The 17910-nt window shown below is 34.9% G+C and overlaps 3 protein-coding genes across 3 annotated transcripts in view; 1 reads left to right on the forward strand and 2 right to left on the reverse strand.

Moving 5' to 3' along the window:
- LOC123869949 (A-kinase anchor protein 200) overlaps nt 1-17464 on the reverse strand; it is a 40232-nt gene extending 22768 nt beyond the window's left edge. Inside the window, exon 1 of the mRNA XM_045913065.1 lies at nt 17288-17464. The gene's annotated coding sequence lies outside the window, so the exon portion shown is untranslated. The remainder of the gene's footprint in view (nt 1-17287) is intronic.
- Nucleotides 3890-5911, forward strand: LOC123869950 (putative nuclease HARBI1). The gene is made up of 5 exons (XM_045913066.1): nt 3890-4473; nt 4557-4825; nt 4914-5069; nt 5165-5321; nt 5565-5911. Exons 1-5 carry the CDS (start codon nt 4223-4225, stop codon nt 5806-5808), a joined length of 1077 nt encoding a protein of 358 aa, XP_045769022.1. The 5' UTR covers nt 3890-4222; the 3' UTR covers nt 5809-5911.
- On the reverse strand, nt 6878-8823 carry LOC123869732. The gene is made up of 4 exons (XM_045912731.1): nt 8809-8823; nt 8452-8709; nt 7996-8359; nt 6878-7574 (listed from the first exon to the last, which is right to left on the reverse strand). Exons 1-4 carry the CDS (start codon nt 8821-8823, stop codon nt 7375-7377), a joined length of 837 nt encoding a protein of 278 aa, XP_045768687.1. The 3' UTR covers nt 6878-7374.
- Nucleotides 17465-17910: the final 446 nt, after the last annotated feature.

The following is a 17910-nucleotide window of genomic DNA, read 5'->3' on the forward strand; positions in this document are numbered from 1 at the left end:
GATATACCTATGATTAAATTGAAATCGACTTTCACCCGATGAAATAAGGAATAAAGTGGCTTGTATTTCATTTTGTTTGTTATTGCATGTAAAATTTTTATTTGACATAACTTTCAAAAACCGGTCAAGTGCGAGTCTGCCGCACACATGAAGAGTTCCGTACAAGTTTTTTTTTATGTAATGACAATTCAGTTGTCGGATTTTTCTGTTTACTTGGGCCACAGGAGTAGAGTGCTTGGGCTATAAGATATTGCTACCTGCCTTTCATGATTCTACGTAAACGGGAAGTACCCAATTTATAAGTTTTGATTCTCTTGAAAGATGACACACAAACAGACAACGAAGTGGTGAAGGAAAACACCGTCAGGAAACCTGCATGCTTAAGAGTTGGCCATAATGGTCCCTCAAAGGTGCGTGAGGTGTGCCAATACGTGCTTGGCCAGTGTGGTAGCTTCTCATTCTGAGAGGAGACTTGTGCTCAGTAGTAAGCTGGCGATGGGTTGATCCTGATGATGATGAATTTTTAACGTATTTTGTCAAAATAAATAAGCTGAGTTCAAGCAGATAAAATATAAAGAAGGTGCGCCTAATGCATCATCCAAACCTGCGCGACAAAGCGACTACGATGCGGGAACCTCAGCCGCGCGGAGGGTCATCGCCTCCTACGATATTTAATGGTGCCATGCACACCTACGCGACTAAAACAGTCGAGGCTACAACATCTTTTTTTTTCTACATATACCTACTGAACCCTAAAAATAGTTTGACTATGGTTTGGGTTGATTGTTCGTGGCCTTTGGTTGACTGTTGGATATTATAATTGAATTGATGTTTTCTCGTTTAAACAGTTAAACGAGAAAACATCAATTCAAACATAATCACAGGATTATAATATTTTATAAATTAGAAACTCCGCGCCTACGATCCAAAGTATCGGAGTTTTCCAAAACATTATTTTCAAATAAATAATTATGTATCTAAGCAACGTCCATCTTGACAGCTTGACATTTGCCAATTGACATAATATTATGAACCTCTGTACCAATAGTGAAAGATCCCAGGGCCACCAGCCGTCACGTATTTTCTGACGAACGAAATGTGGTCGATTGAGTAGTGTTAGTATGTACTAAGAACGCATGCCTACAGACCTGCTCTACTAGCTTGCTTAGACGGCCAATTTTCAGGTATCAGGTAATCAAGGTACATAAAAACATTACTTACCTCACGTGAATTCTCCAATTTTTTTAAATTTTTAGCTGTTTTTTTTTAAATATTAATAATTAATTGACATAAGTAAACTATAAGAGAGTGAGAGAGAAGTCAATATATCCTAATACATGTCTTACTCAGTCTCATGCGCGTAGATAATGATGCCCTCGCGCTCAAACCCACAGAGGCATTAAAATTGAATTTAGGGGATGATTGGCCCTCTGGATCGGTCTGTCTTCTTGTAAAAGGTTTTAAAATAGTTTTCTGGTGGACATATATAAAAATGGAGCATCAGAATTTACGTGCAGTTAAGTAATTACTTATTTTGGGAGCTTTAAAGCGTATGCAAAGCAATACGGCCGACGCGGGAAGTGTCTGGGAGTATTGGCGACATATTTTTAAGGATATTGCCTAAAATATACGTAAAAATCAGTTTGGAGAATTTACGTGAGGTAAGTAATGGTTTTATGTACCTTGATTATCAAATACCTGAAAATTGGCCGTCTAAGCAAGCTAGCACGTAGGCTAGGCATGCTTTCTTAGTACTTACTAACACTACTCAATCGTACCTATTTCCTGTGTCAGAAAATACGTAACCTCTGGTGGTCCTGGGATAAAAGTAATAAGAAAACCAGAAAAGAGCTGATAACTTCCAAACGGCTGAACCAATTTTTTTGGATTATAGCTAAGAACACTCTCGATCAAGCCACCTTTCAAACAAAAAAAACTAAATTAAAATCGGTCCATTCGTTTAGGCGCTACGAGGCCACAGACAGATACACAGATACACAGATACACACGTCAAACTTATAACACCCCTCTTTTTGGGTCGGGGGTTAAAAAGACTTGTCTTGACTAGTGCCTTATCTATTAACGCACATCCAAGTCGCTGTAGTGAAACTTGAAATTTTGAGTACATAGTTCCAATAGATCTGTCAGTTATTCTCCCGTGTTATGATCGAACACAATATCTTCACTTGTGAAATATCCTATCTATACATATAATAAAATTGTAGAAAAGTGGTGTCTGTACAATGGAAATATATAAAAAAAAAGTAGCAGGGGTTGTTATTATATCGATGCCGAACCCGAAATTGTAATTAATTTTTTTTTGTCTGTTTGTCTGTGTGTTTGTGCACGCTAATATCAGAAACGGCTTATTCGATTTAGATACGGTTTTTACTAATATATTGTAGTAACCTTTACTTAACATTTAGTGTTTATTTCATGTCAATCGGTTTATAAATAAAAAAGTTATGTCAATTTAAAGAATCACGGCGAACATTTATAACGTACAGAGTACGTATTACACGCCTCGCGCAAACGACGGTATATGTAATTCAAAATATGCTGCCCGAAAAGTCACTTTTCCACGCGAACGAAATCGCGGGCACAGCTAGTAATATAATATAATTTGCGAGGATGGAAGTTCCACCTCGGAGGGGAGGCGGGTTAAATAGAGGATGAAAGTTTGTATGAAAATCTGTAATTTTTCAAGTTATATCAGTTAAAATGGAGATATACCTACCTGTTCGGTTATTTGTAAATTCACTCCCGAGGGGGGTGGGGGATGAAAATTTGTATGATAGTCAGTCGTTTTTCAAGTTGTATGAAAATTGGTAACTAGGCTCTCTGTTTAAAACTAAGAGACACCTACGTGTTTCAGGATTTTCGGAAATTCCACCCCCTAACCAATATTTACAAACGTTTAAACGAAGCCGTCACAAGTCCGCTACTATTATAGGAATCGCGGAATTACACTTCGAAATAACAAAGTCGGGTACGCGAACAACTGATGAACGATTCGGAATCGAAACCGAAATCGGAAGAATTCTGGTGTCCAAAGAGTAAGGACGCTGTTCTATGATAACGCATCGATATTGAGAGTCACTCATTCACGACTTGCAGTGGCCAGACGGGTCAATAAGCTAAGATCCCTAGTTCTATGAGTTTCAAGCAGTCAATCATAACTGCTTCAAAGGTGACTTCTGTCGACTAGCAGTAGACAATTCATTTAAAGTCAACCGCTTGAAGAAGCAGCCCGTGTTTAGCCGCGCTTAGTTGTTTGTCATGAGCATTTGCCTATGAAATTCCGCAATAACTATAGAAAAATAATTAAAAGTAAAATGTACGCACCAAATTATATTTTATACACAATCACAATATGCTTTTACACTAAACACTGCTAAGATTTATAAGTTATACTTAAATATTGCACTGAATTATGTATAAGTACCTATTTCTGTAAATAGATTCAAAAATCAAACTGTTATCACTTCGACGGCAGACGTGAAATTGAGAATATTTTGAAGACAACAGGACAAAAGCACATGAATATCATTAACGAACTCATTAACATTGTGTACCTATTTAGGTATCTTAGTTCTAGTTACTCTTCAGCGAAACCGTCGTTATTTGTCTAATTGATACTTTGTGAATAACAAGTCGTTTACTTAAATTTAATATATTTTGTACCAAGATAAATATACATACAACGCTTTAAACAATCAAGCACTTTACTTAATGACCTCTTTATAAATACCTACTTCGCTTAACAATAAGCAGATACCTATATTATAGAAATAAATAATCAACAAGCTTTATATACCTAAATGTCCAAAGTAGGCATACGCCAGTCACGTCGCCAGTACCTACCGCCTTTATCTCTGCACAAAGAATCGATTCACGCCCGAAATTAATAATCAATCCTGATCCATTTTTTCTTATCTGAGATTGATGTTTTAATCTATTTCTGGGATAGATCACGCCAATAAGCGATCCTCGGATTAAGTTTGCTATCTTAAAAAGCAACCAATCGTCGGGAGGGCGGATCACAGATTATAGATAGGCCTCTGTTCGAGAATGACAGTTTGGGCGTATTAATAACCAATCCGTCCAGTTTGACATTTACTTCGATCGCTGTAAACTATCGCAGATTGCAATCCTTTACATTCCATGGTTTGTTTTGATCCAAGTTTTGTTGAAGAAAAGTTAAGTATAGAAATAAGGAAAAATGGCAATGTTATTATTTAGCGATAGTGACGATAGTGATATGGAGCTACTAGCTTTGTTATCGGACTCGGATACTGAAACCGACAGCGAGTCTGAAGGCAGACAACGCGCTAGTGTTCGGAGAATTAAAAGAGTGAACTATATGCAAAGTCTGGATGATGCCGAGTTCACCTTCAGGTTTCGGCTACCTAAATCTGCAGTGAATACGCTATTAACACAATTGATGCCATTAGTTCGTGTAACCTCCACAAGGTAGGCTGTACCAAACTATGTATAATCTTATGTATGACTTATAATGTTACTGTTAACTTAAAACTAATGTTTTTATTTTAAAGGAATCACGGCGTTGCACCACTGCATCAATTGTTGCTAACTTTAAGGTTTTACGCATTAGGTACTATGTTGATATCTGTGGCCGACTTTGTTGGAGTCTCTGCATCAACAGCAGGCCGAATTGTACGCGATATATCCATAGCAATCGCTAGCTTGTATGATGAATATGTTGTTGTTCACCAACAAAGTGCTGAAAAATTCTACCGTATTGCACGGTTTCCTCGTGTTCTTGCTGCAATTGATTGCACTCATATACGTATCCAGTCACCATGTGAGTGTTTGATAGCATAATATACGGTTGAGTTTCATAATATTAAATTAACTAGGTAAGTACTTAAATTACCTTTTTTTTCTTGCAGGTCATGTTATTGGAGAAGAATTTAGAAACCGCAAGGGTTACTTTTCCTTGAATGTCCAAGCAATATGTGATGCTGATTTAAGATTCATGAATGTAGTTGCTCGATGGCCAGGTTCAACACATGATGCCACAATTTTCAACAATTCTGTTCTTAGAGGTAGCTAATTATGCTGTAGAATGTTTTAATTTGCTGTATTATGAATCTTTTTAAATATACATACATTACACATAATATGATGTACTTGTCTACAGCTCAATGTGAAGCAGGTCTGTTTGGTAACCGCTGGATGCTTGGTGACAGTGCTTATCCAAATAGATCTTATTTATTAACACCAGTTTTAAATCCTGTTACTGAAGCGGAACAGCGATACAATGAAGCACACATTAAAACCCGGAATACCATTGAAAGGTAATTTTTTAAAACCTTAAATCTAAAATCCTACCCTAAGGAGTGTATTCCTTACCCAAACAGTAACTAAGGTTAATTTATTTACAATTTGTCTCCAATACTATTGTAATACCTGCCTGGGCCAGTAAGGCTAGGGGGCAACATAACATCATATTATATATATAATATAAATGAATATAATATTATGTAGTGAAGCCACCTTAATTATTGTGGAATGTATTTGTTTTATTTCTGCTATTTCAGAACTTTTGGTGTTTGGAAGCGACGATTTCCTGTTGTGGCACTGACATTGCGCTTATCTTTACCAAAAGCCCAAGCGGTTATAATTGCCACTTCTGTATTACACAATATTTGCAGAAACAATAACTTACAGGAGCTTCCTGCAGAAGTAGATTTACCACCGGAAGATAGAATTTTTGAGGATTTAAATAGTGAAGTTACAAATGTCCAAGAAAGAGCTGTCCTTATTAGTAATTATTTTCAGTAGCATATTTTGAAGTGAACCTATTTATTTTTAACCAACTTCAAAAAAAGGAGGAGGTTCTCAATTCGTCGATTACTCAAAGACCCCTGAACCGATTTGGACAATTATTTTTTTTGTTTGAAAGGGTATACTGTGCAGGTGGTCCCATATAAATTTGTTGAAGATCTGATGAATATCTTCGGAGATGGAGAACAGAACTCCTCAATGGATAAGAGCGAATTGCTCGCGATCAGTGTAATAGCTTAGTAAACAGTAACTTTAATAAATAATAAAGAATTGTATTTTGATTCACATATTTTATTTCAATTGCTAATATCAATATTTATCAATATAATAATTACATTTAACGTAACATATTTAGCATTAACAAAAGAAATTTTGAATCATTGATTGGTTGATAACAGTATGATACACAGTATTTGATATTAAAAAAGAGGATATTGCTGTAAGATTATTACTCCTTTCATCTGCTTCCTATTGTGTAAAACTTAAGATTAAAATATTATGAAACTTCAAAAACAAACAGAAAGAGATTAAACAGGAATCAAAATTTTAAAAATTAAATTCTGAAATAACTAATAACTACTATATATAATTTATAATGAATTGTTAGAAAATGAGTCACTTATTATTCTAAACATTATAGTACAAACATTACTTATTACCTATTAAAAGAACTACTTGCTACCTACTAAATGTCTATCATGAAAAGGCAATATTTTAAATACTACATACATACATCATCATTAACAACCCATCGCACAGATAAGTCTTCCCTCACAGTAAAAAGGGTTTAGGCCATAGGCCACTACACTGACCAAGTGTGGATTGGTAGACTTCACACACCTTTGAGAACATTATAGAAAACTCTAAATATGCAGGTTTCCTCATGACGTTTTTCCTTCGCCATTAAAGAAAGTGATATACAATGGCTTAAAACACATAACTGCAAAAGTCATCTGTGCATACCCCAGATTGAACCTGTGACCCCAAAATAGGAGACCAGTCCTGACCACTATAATAACTACATATAATTATATGTACATTAATATTAAGTAAAACTTAAGATTAAAATATCATAAATTTACATATTTTAAGTATTTATACATGTGATGATTATCGTGAAATAATGTAACTATTTTTATTAGGAAATCAATGATTTACAATAAAGTATTATTTTTTTGGCAATATTAAGGGTATTTGTTATCAAATTAAATAAGTGTAAACTACTACTTTTATGCACTAAACTTCCCAGTTTTCAAGATAGCTATATTACAGTAGGTACTTAGATGCAATGTTAGATGTCTATTTAGGCTAATAATATAATAAGGCTTTAATTATTTTAAAAAAACTATGTCTACCAAAACAAATCAATCTACACTAATATTATAGAGGTAAAGTTTGTAAGTTTGTTTGAAGGGGCTAATCTCTGGAACTTCTGAACTGATTTTGAAAATTCTTTAACCAGTATAAATCTACAATATGAGGCTATATTAATTCAATTTCAAAAAATTTGAGATTCTTATGAAAATTGTAGGTGCATGGAAGCCGAAGTGGGTTACTACTATACTATTTCTTTAATTTTTCTATTTCTAACTCTAGTTTTTGGATTCCCAACTGGAGCTGGGCATTTTTTAGCTTATAATTTTCATTTTCTAATAAAATGTTATTTAATTTTGCATCCAAGCACTGCTTTTTGACTGCAAAATATTCGGCTATTGCATTATTCTTGGCAGTCTTGCTGTCGTCAGGTCTTCGTTTCTTTCTCACTGAAAAATGATCAAATGTTACATTGATGGGCACATAATATGTCAATATTTTTTAAGACCTATTTTAATCTTAATAAGTACCTACCTACTTGAAATGTAAAGAGTGGAGTTAGCTGAATCTTAACTATAGAGATATATACACTTATATTTAAAATCACAAGATTTTAGCTATTGGCTTATTCTTTAATTTGTGTTATGCTATTTCAAAAATAAGTACTTTTATAAAATAATTTTATGACTGACAGACAAAACACTGGACAAATGGTGGACCTATAGACAAATGAGTAGGTAGGGGAGTGAAAAATTTGAAACAGAATGATCTTAAAAATCATAAATCTATGCAAATGAAGTCACAAGAACCAGTTCAGAATATATGATATTACTTTATCAAAAAACAAACCAAATTTACAGTAACTATTACCTGTCCTAGGTGTAGCGAGTGTAAGTCTTTGTGGCTTATTTGGTGTTACATTTTGTAACCCTGGGCAATCAGTGATAATACTACCACCATCACCACTGCAGACCACAACCTCAATATCATTGTTAATAATTGATGTTGGCAACAGATCAGGTTCCTTGGCAAGTTCCGCTGATACTGTTGCGTTGTCACCAATACTGCCATCACAACTGTTGCTGCCATCACCACTCGGGCCAGCAGTATACACCCCTGATTCTTTGTCACCCCCAAATGGGACAGTGAACCCACTGCCCGTGCTTCCGAGCATGCCCGATACTCTGTCCAATATATCATCTGGGGGTATATAATCAGCAGGACCACCACCAGTCTAAAAAAATAATTAGTGTAGGTAAGTAAGTCACTACATAGGTATTGAGGTTCGATTAAAATATAAGTAGGCATGAATAACTACTAGCTAACCTTAATTTGGTTCATCCTTATTTTAGTGCTACGTTTGCGTGAATTCTTTTTCAAATTCTCCCATTTTAGACGTAGCTGCTGCGGTGTCCTTGGGCAATTTGTAGCTGATGAATTAAACCTCTCGGTTAACCTAACCCATTCATCGTTTTTCATCTTGTTGTTGAAGGCGTTTGTGGTTTTAGATGTAATTATCTTGCTGCCTTCTATAAGGTCTAATAAAAACTTAGACTCCTCTTTTGTAAGAGGCTTGCCTTTTGCCTAGAAATAAAAATAAAGTTTAGGCGCGAAATTATGCGTTCCTTCCAATGAACAGCGTCACTTTATGAAATAACAAATAGGTACATGATAGATACTTACGATTTCAGAATCCATTGTTTTAACTTTAAGATTGTATTTGTTAAAATTTATACAAAATTGGTTATTAATTATCAAAGTAATAACTTGGCTCCTGTCTCCCGTTTGCAATGTATACAATGCCGCAGCAGTCTAGTAGTAGGCCAAGATACGTTCCATTTCGCCTAAAGTATGTTTACTTAATACTGTAATACCTAATTCATAAAATATTATTTCCAGTATTATTATTACACGTTTCAAGACATGCAATTACTTGGTTTTGTATGGAAAATATTTTGAGTATTAATTATATTCTTTTAAGAGTGTTTTGTTTTTATAAAACGAAGAGTCAAATATATTGCATAAATCAAACATAGTACTGAGAACGGAACGTCCAAGAGGGAAAAGATCGCTAGTGATCCGGCGTCAAAAAAAAACTGGATTGTAAAAATTTGTTATTGGCATGCGGATCAGAGATCGATCGAGCGACACGCAATGATCCAAGATCGATCCTAATCTTGGATAGAAGATTCATTATTAATTTTGGGCGTCAGACAATATCACAAGCTAGAGGCTCCATTGTAAACGGAAGCGAAAATAAAAACTGAGGGTATAGTTAATTTTATGGTCCTATAATAGTTTTATAACTACTTACGCCAAATAGAATGTGTATTCCCTATGATAAAATCAATAAACTAATATTAACTAAGGTTAGGAAAAAAGCTTGAGAACAGTTCAGCTCCGAAATAGGAATACATAATGAAGTAAACATAAATCTGCATATTTTATAGAAACAAGTGTAAATTAAAAATTTATAACACCCCCGACGATCCAAAGTATTTGAGTTTTCCAAAACATCATTTTCAAATAAATAATTATGTATTTAGGCAACGTCCATCTTGACAGCTTGACATTTGTCTATTGACATAATATTAAGAACCTAACGGTTATCTAACCTTCTTTTCTACAAGAAAACTAGAAAAGAGCTGATAACTCTTAAACGGCTGAACCAATTTTTTTAGATTATAGCTAAGAACACTCTCGATCAAGCCACCTTTCAAACAAAAAAAACTAAATTAAAATCGGTTCATTCGTTTAGGCGCTACGATGCCACAGACAGATACACAGATACACAGACACACAGATACACAGACACACAGATACACAGATACACACGTCAAACTTATAACACCCCTCTTTTTGGGTCGGGGGTTAAAAATATAAATTAACAGTACGCGACATGTCGAGATGGCAATCGGAGAATGAGGCGGGAGGACGCACCGGGTTAGAGCGAGGGCTGTACAGGGCTTCCCCATCTCAAACTGTCGCATACTATAGTTGTATTTGCGAATATGTACAAAAACAAAAGTGGGCGAATCTTGCGTAAAATTGACAACAAGCGATCGTAAAAATAGTAACGTTTGTAAAAGTAGCAGACAGTACTTCATCAGCAGACTATGTATGATACAAAGTTATGTACTTTACAAATTGATTCACGGAGCGGGTTGAATGACCTTTTCCGTTCCCCTCCACTCGACTTTTTTAGGCACTACTGTACTGTCATCCGAATCTATCGGCGTCGCGGTTGTAACAATGGGAAGCGCTTAGAGTAAAGCTAGTTCTGGTTTATTTAAGTTGCTGTGCGATGACCTTGACTTCACCGTGTTCAAGGTCAACGGCTCGAGCACTCCTCACTGGCCAAGTAACTCATACCGTAAATTCGGGAACGACTTAAAACTCTTGGAGTCATCAAGGCCAAACCTATCATCTTATTACTATTAGTCTTCAATGTTTCAAGGAGGCTAACTTTAACCAACTTGAAAAAAGAGTTTTCAATTTGATGAGTATTTTTCTTCTGTACCTTTAATTTAAATGATTTTGAATTTATGTAGGTAACCATTAATTTTGTTTAAAATTTGGTTCTATGAATCCTGTGAAAACAAAGGGTTTCCATGGATTTTGAAAAGCCTCCTTTGTTTCAATATAAATCAGAATCGTTTGACTCACTGATTTTCTGTTAGTAACTGTTAAAATAATATATAGTGCAGGACAGGTTGAGATCGCAACTAGGGTGGGGGCCTGCACAGCCTCTGCGCTAACCCGCAGGGAGTGAGTACGGGAGTGCAGGGTGTCCCCCCCGTCTCATACCCCGATTGCCATCTCAACCTGTCGCGTACTATACATATAATCGTAATCAATAATTGTTCTTATGAAAACAATATTGATACAGAGCTGATGTTTCCACATAAGCAGTGGTTTCCTTAATTTGATTTCATCCTGGATGTAATAAATAAATCTGCATAAACATGACAGGCTAAATATTTCAATTTAATTAATTAAGTAATTAATTAATGAAAAACGTTTATTTCAATCATTTAAATGGTATAATCAATCGAAACTTATCTATGTGTAAGAACTGCAAAAATCGTTCATATGGGTAATACTACGAAAACAGGCGTTCTATACACTAACACTGAACACAGGCAATAAATTTTAAGAGACTATTTTTTTCAGAAAAATTTTTGGGGGAAAATATAGCTGAATCCACATCAATAAAAATTTGCAGCACAGATATCACACAGTGTGTGCTTTTGCACAGCGGTAGATTGAGTAATAATTATTATTTTCCACTTAGTTAGATATCCTTTTAAAGAATAATAACGGTATTGATTCTGACAGTAATTAAATTCTAGAGAGAATTTCTCTCTTTTTCTTACCAATATAAGAAAAGGAGGGACAAACTTATTTTAATTTAAAACTTCAAACCTTGTGACTTTAGGTGCCAGTCTTGTTCAGTAGCATCAGAATTTTAAATTGTTAGTTTAAAATTTATTGTTACATCCTTTTTAGCAATATTGCAAAATAAAAAGATGCAGATACACTTTGAGGACATCAGAATCAACGTCATTGTCTGCAAAATAATTTTCGCTGAACATGAAGCACAGCACATATTTATTGTTGTGGATGAGTTTAGTAAGAAACTAATAAACTATTTATTTTGGAGTTGATGGGTGTGTCACTTTCACTATATTGTGTACAGCAAATGAAACCCCTAACTATTTATTTATATACCTAGGTAATTTTATATCTTTTCAACATAATGATGCTTAATGATTTCACAAAATTTTGCTAACATATTATACCTACTAAGTGGAAGTGTTTGTTTGTTGGTTTGTACTTTAATCACACCACAGCAGCTGATGGATGTAATTCTATCCATGGATATACATAGTTAAATTAAAAGATCTGGAGAGTGACACAGACCACTTTTTATACAGGAAAGTTAAATAAGTTAAAGAAGTCGCCAGGATTTTAAAAAACCTATCACATCAGACAAAGGTGTAGGGCGTAGGCATTGTCTAGTAAAATATAATAATGTGTACCTACATAATGTAAAATGAAATATAGGTATAAGGTTTTCGAGAATCGTTTTTATTTTTATCGTCAATTTACTAGCAGATGGGGCATGTCAACACTTTCCTCAACAACAACTTTTACATGTTTTTTAACATGTTATTTCAACCAATATTTCGAGGAGACTTAATTTCGTAACTTTTCTATACGTCGAGGATAGTGAAGTAAATTGTAATGTAGGTACATAATTGACATTATGAAATGGGTAAGACCAAAAACCTTTGTTTAGCGAACTGTATGGCTAGTATAAGATTTCACAGTTTTTAAAATACTAAACTCGAAAACGAGTTTTTTCATACATCTACAGCCAGCGACACAGGCGGAAACATTACGAACTAAAGTTGATCGAGCAAATGCGAGTATATCTTTTACTTTACCATACCAAATACCACATTAATACGTCACCATCGAGAATGGCAGCCGTTTTCGTCGACACGAATACCAATACCACATCAATACCAGCAAATCCGAACCACGAGTTCATCGTTTGACACCAATTTGACACGCTAAAACTAGTAAATGACGTCATTTTCGCGTAAGTTTACGAGTCGGTGGTCGAATTGTAACTCACCAAAAAATACTCAGTGAGAGAAGCTTGAGAGCAGTGATAAATAAACAAAATGATGAAATTTTATAAGTCCCTGGGCCTTAATTTGCCCACGGGAGGCGGGGAGAATGATCAAGCAGACTGTGAAAGCTAACCGTCGTGGTTGTGTAACTAAATTTGACTCAGCGGCGTTATTTGTGATGTACATAGTGCATCCGTCAAAGAAAGGTTCTAACATAGTCCAAACCACCAGCAAGTTGAAGTGGCAATGAACAATCCATGCCTGTCGTATTGGGCGGAGATTGGGTACAAGCACAGCGTACCTCAGGAACCTACCTAAGTGTAGTGTGGGATACCGTGTCATTGACTGGCGATATTACAGAGTACCTTACGTTAAGTGACTGGATGAGGGCACAGGAAGCCTCAAGGCTGGGTGTGGTGAACCTCTTTGAAAAACTCTACATTTAGAAGTACCTACCTAGACCGTAGACTGAAATGATAAAAGTGCATCTCGAACGATCCATTTTGTGCAGCGATAGCCATCGGCTCGCAGAATGCATTTAGTAATGCTAAATGATAAATGATGATGACAAAGAGTACCTACCATATCACCCTCACCATTGAGGCTAAGTTAAGAAAGTCTATGCACAATAGGTAGGTACGCTACCTACCTATATCTACATAATATTATTCTAAGCCTTATAGTAGGTACATAATACGTGTGACTCCAAGTATAAGCAGGTAGGTACTTAGGTGTTACTCTGTTTTTTCAATTCCTGAGTGATAGATTCATTAGTACTTGTCTCTTTATCAGAATATTTAGTTCTATTCTATTTAAATTTCTTCATTGCAGCTGTTTTTACCATCATTTACTTACCTGGAACATTTTGCCATGATTGGATTCACTTATAGAAAGTAGGTACTACCTATCATAATATCTGATAAATAAAATTAATCTATTAAAATTCCACCAGAATAGTTACCTAGGTAGGTACTTGTGCAAAGCCATAGTGAGTTGGCTTGTTGCACAGCTGGGTCACGGTAATATTATCTAGTTGTTTAAAAGTATTCACCTAGGTAGGTACCTAAACACTCAGTACATGTTCTTCAAACTTATTACCTCACAGAGGTGAAGTAGGTAGGTATACTTATACAATTGCAAACAGTACCTGTAACACCTTCCATTCCTTGCATCCATTGATGATGGAGCCACACCAGCTTGCATCCACTCAGACAAGCAAGTACCTACCTACCTAACATGGCATAAGCGTAGCATAAGTTAGTGAAATGTTGTGTTAAATGAACCTCCCTATGTAATTTTATGTAGCTTATATTAAATATTTTCTGAATCAATTTTTTTTTTCAGGTTGCAGATCACCAGTATTATTACCAGATTATGATGCCTGCCTCCCTGATCCCAAGTACCTACCTAACTCAATTCAAGACTAACCCGAGGTCATCAATCTTGTAGAATACCTATACATATATTAAGAACTGTTTATGATGTAGGTGCTTAAATACATCTTATGTAATTTAATTATACAGGTGTATGGTACCTACTTATTTATGCACCTAGATACTTTTAGATACCTAATACCTAGGTATCTAAAAGTATCTAGGTATTAATATTATTTCAGGTGTGAGGTATAGATCTTTAAGTAATAGTCATTAAATCTTTATTGTTTTAATTTGTTTTATTTCATTTTAAAAATGAAAGTTCTTAGGGTTTAGATAAGTAACCATTTGCATAGTTAAAAGGTATCCTGGAATTTGCCTGCCTGGATAGCCTGAAATCTATGTTCAAAACTAAATTAAAGCGACAGGTTTCAATGCTATTCCTTTTGTAATGCTCCCTAAGCCCTAAGGACAGCACTAGATTTAGAACCTGTCATTCTAGTTTAAAGATTGCGTCTCACCCCAAGTCCCAACTGCTTGTGAAAGTCTCATCTAAATTGGTTCTGTCAATTCAAAGATTAGCACACCAAATTGATTACTTATAGCTTAACGATTACTACAGTAACATACAGACTTAAATTTTGTTTATTTGTATGGCTCAATATTTTGAAACATGCCGCCTCGATAGGACGTAAGTGGGGGTGGGTTGGGCAAGAGGGAGAGGAGGGTAAGTCAATCCCTCTCCTTCCCAGATGGATTATTTTATTGAATTTTTTAATTTTGATAAAATTGATATTGGTAAAACTTTTACCCTCGATAGGGTGAGGAGAAAAGGGGAAGAGGGTAAGTCATTCAAGAAGTGGTTATAAAAAAATAACAATGAAGACTGGCATGCCTGCCACAGCTCTCTAACCTAACCAATAACTCATTCAGTACCTATATCAAATCTTTGAAATGAGCAACCGTCGAGTTTCTTGCTGGTTCTAGCTATAAAAAACAATTTATTTAATTTTAAATTTTTATATTATTACAAAATTATACAGGAGTGTTACTGCACTGACAGCTTATGGGAGCTTATTCTGTAGAGTGTAGTCTTAATGCAGGAACACCACAATGCAGTCTTCTAGCAAAGTGGATTAGGCACTAATCCACAGACTTTCAAGCTCAGGTTTCACTGAAAAAGGAATTATTGATCTTTAATTTTCTAAATTGCTAATTAGACAATTAGGTAATATTCTTCTTATTTTACTATTTATCTACTAAGATAGATAGTAGTCTTAGTGTTATTTATAATATTTAATAACTACATGATGCCCTTTTAAGTTTTAAAAATCCAGTGCTAACTCTTTGATTTCCAGGATACCTAGCCTATGTAGTCCAGTATGACACCAAATACTCCATACCAAATAAATGATAATAATGACAACTTAATTTGCACGGATTTATCCCATAGGAACTGTTTTATTTTCTGTAATAAAACATCAGCAATGTCCATCTCCGCGAAGAAGATCCGCCATACAAGAACTTTGTACCTTTCGTCAAAATTGATTGAACAGGTGGGCTGTAAAAAGCTAGCAGACAGACAAACAGATACACTTTATTCTGACATACAGCTTAAACTCAATGTCCTGATTCTGCATATTTGTAAGTTACTAAGCATAAACATTTAAAAATTTATAACAGCCCTGACAAGTGAAGGTTACAAGTAACTAGAAAAGAGATAATAAGTTTCAATTGGCTGAATATAACTAGTTATTTAAGTAGGTACAAAATAATAATGAAGTTATGATTTCACTATAGGTGGCTAGATACTCTTGAAACCTGACCACTTGCTTGCCTAATTCAAATCAAGGTATGTAGATAGTTATATCTCTAGTCTTTTCTAGTTACTGTAACCTTTACTTGTCGGGGGTGTTATAAATTTTTAATTTACACTTGTGATTTCTCTATAGGTTGGGTCACTACTCACTTCCCTTATCCAAAACAAGAGATTGGTATGTAGATAGTTATATGTACCTATTAAGTACATACTAATCTAGTTACTAAGTGCTATTATTCTAAAAAAAACCTATGTAGACGTGATATCAAGAGAGTAAACGTACATATAAAGCTGACATACGATATTATTACTCATTGCATTTTATTTAAATAGTGCCTACACACCTAAATACAATATATATTATAATCACTAGTTCTTGAATAACTATTTAAATGAATGAACTTCTGTATATTAAAATCCTTTCATTCAGTTTGCTTTTATTTATTTTCACTTTAACAGACAACAGAACGGTAACTTTTTTTAATCTGACGAAAATTTGGCTTTGGATACCAGTGTTTTAGTGATTTCAGAGTGAATATAGATGAATTACCATAGACAAACATACCATAGAGTGTGGCGGTGGGTGTCGCTTGACTGTCACTGTCACGCTGTTAATCATCTGTCAATAGCGTCAAAAAACGAAATAATATATGCCAAATTAGACAAAATGGCAGCGTATATCTGTCCCACTTTTTTGTGAATGTGTAAGTGAGACAAAAGTTGGACCTACGTTTCCACATGTTAGTATCGTCGTTCTGTCGAAAACGGACAGTTGGACTAGCTCGTACTGTGAAATAATACGTTAACCTTGGCAGTCGGGAGTAGTCGATACTATTAACCATGTATGCGGTGTTCAATGTTGTACTAACAGTACTGTGCACCCGTCGAGCTACGATGATTCATCGTTCGATACGATTAGTGAATGCATTAAAACAGGGTTTCCCGGAATAATGCATTAGCTCTAAAATTATAGTAATCGTTTAATTCCTTTATTTTACCTTTCAGTTAAAATGCCAGGCATACACATTGATAAATTTCAACAGGATTATGAAAAAGTAAAAAAATTAACAGCTATACCTAATAGGTACTACCTACTTCAACACACTTAGAAATTGGTACCTATTCCTCTATAAAAATAATAGAAATCTCGTTATAATATACGTTATGAATAATTTACAGCAGAGTTTTAAATGTACGATTATCAGTGCCTAATTATTTTAAAAGCAACGTTAAAGGGCTGTACAAACAGCCGGCACATAGGCGTAGGGAATCACATCGGATATCTTAAAAATAATTATGACAAAAACTTATGCTACTTTTGATATTACCTTAAGGCTTTTTAATCCGAACAGTGTACGCAAAGAAATTACACCTAAATTAAGAATTAATTTCACTTCCAGCACACACAGCCGAACACAATATGGCGACAAGGCAAAATCTCCACCCACCGAGAACAAATTCAAAATTGAAACTCTTTGTGATTGGTCGACAGCATCGAGACGCTTCAGTTACGCCAACATAATGAACGGGAGCACCAACTGTAAGTTAAAAGACGCGTTCAATTTTACATCCAAGTCCAAAACTTTTTTGATTTAGAGTAGAGTAGAATCGGGTAACATTGGCATAAATCACTTTTAAAAAAATCGATTTTATATTTTTTTTTTTTTATTTTTTTTTTATTGAAAATATTACAATAAAATTTAAAGCTAGCCTTATCTAATTACTATACAAATCATGCCCGCGTGGAATGGTGCCAAGAATACTGGCTGCATTTCCGCGTTGGACAGCCAGGCTGATCCGTTGCGCAAAAAATGAAATAATTAATATTAATTGTATTGGTATTTTAATTCAATTTCAGTCCAAAATTGAAATCAAAAAAATCTTGTCAATTTTATGAAACCATATTTATTTTTGCCCAAAAATAAACACAACACGACAGTAAGAATTGGAC

Source organism: Maniola jurtina, chromosome 11 (genome assembly GCF_905333055.1).
Source record: "Maniola jurtina chromosome 11, ilManJurt1.1, whole genome shotgun sequence".
In the NCBI taxonomy this organism is placed as follows: domain Eukaryota; kingdom Metazoa; phylum Arthropoda; class Insecta; order Lepidoptera; family Nymphalidae; genus Maniola; species Maniola jurtina.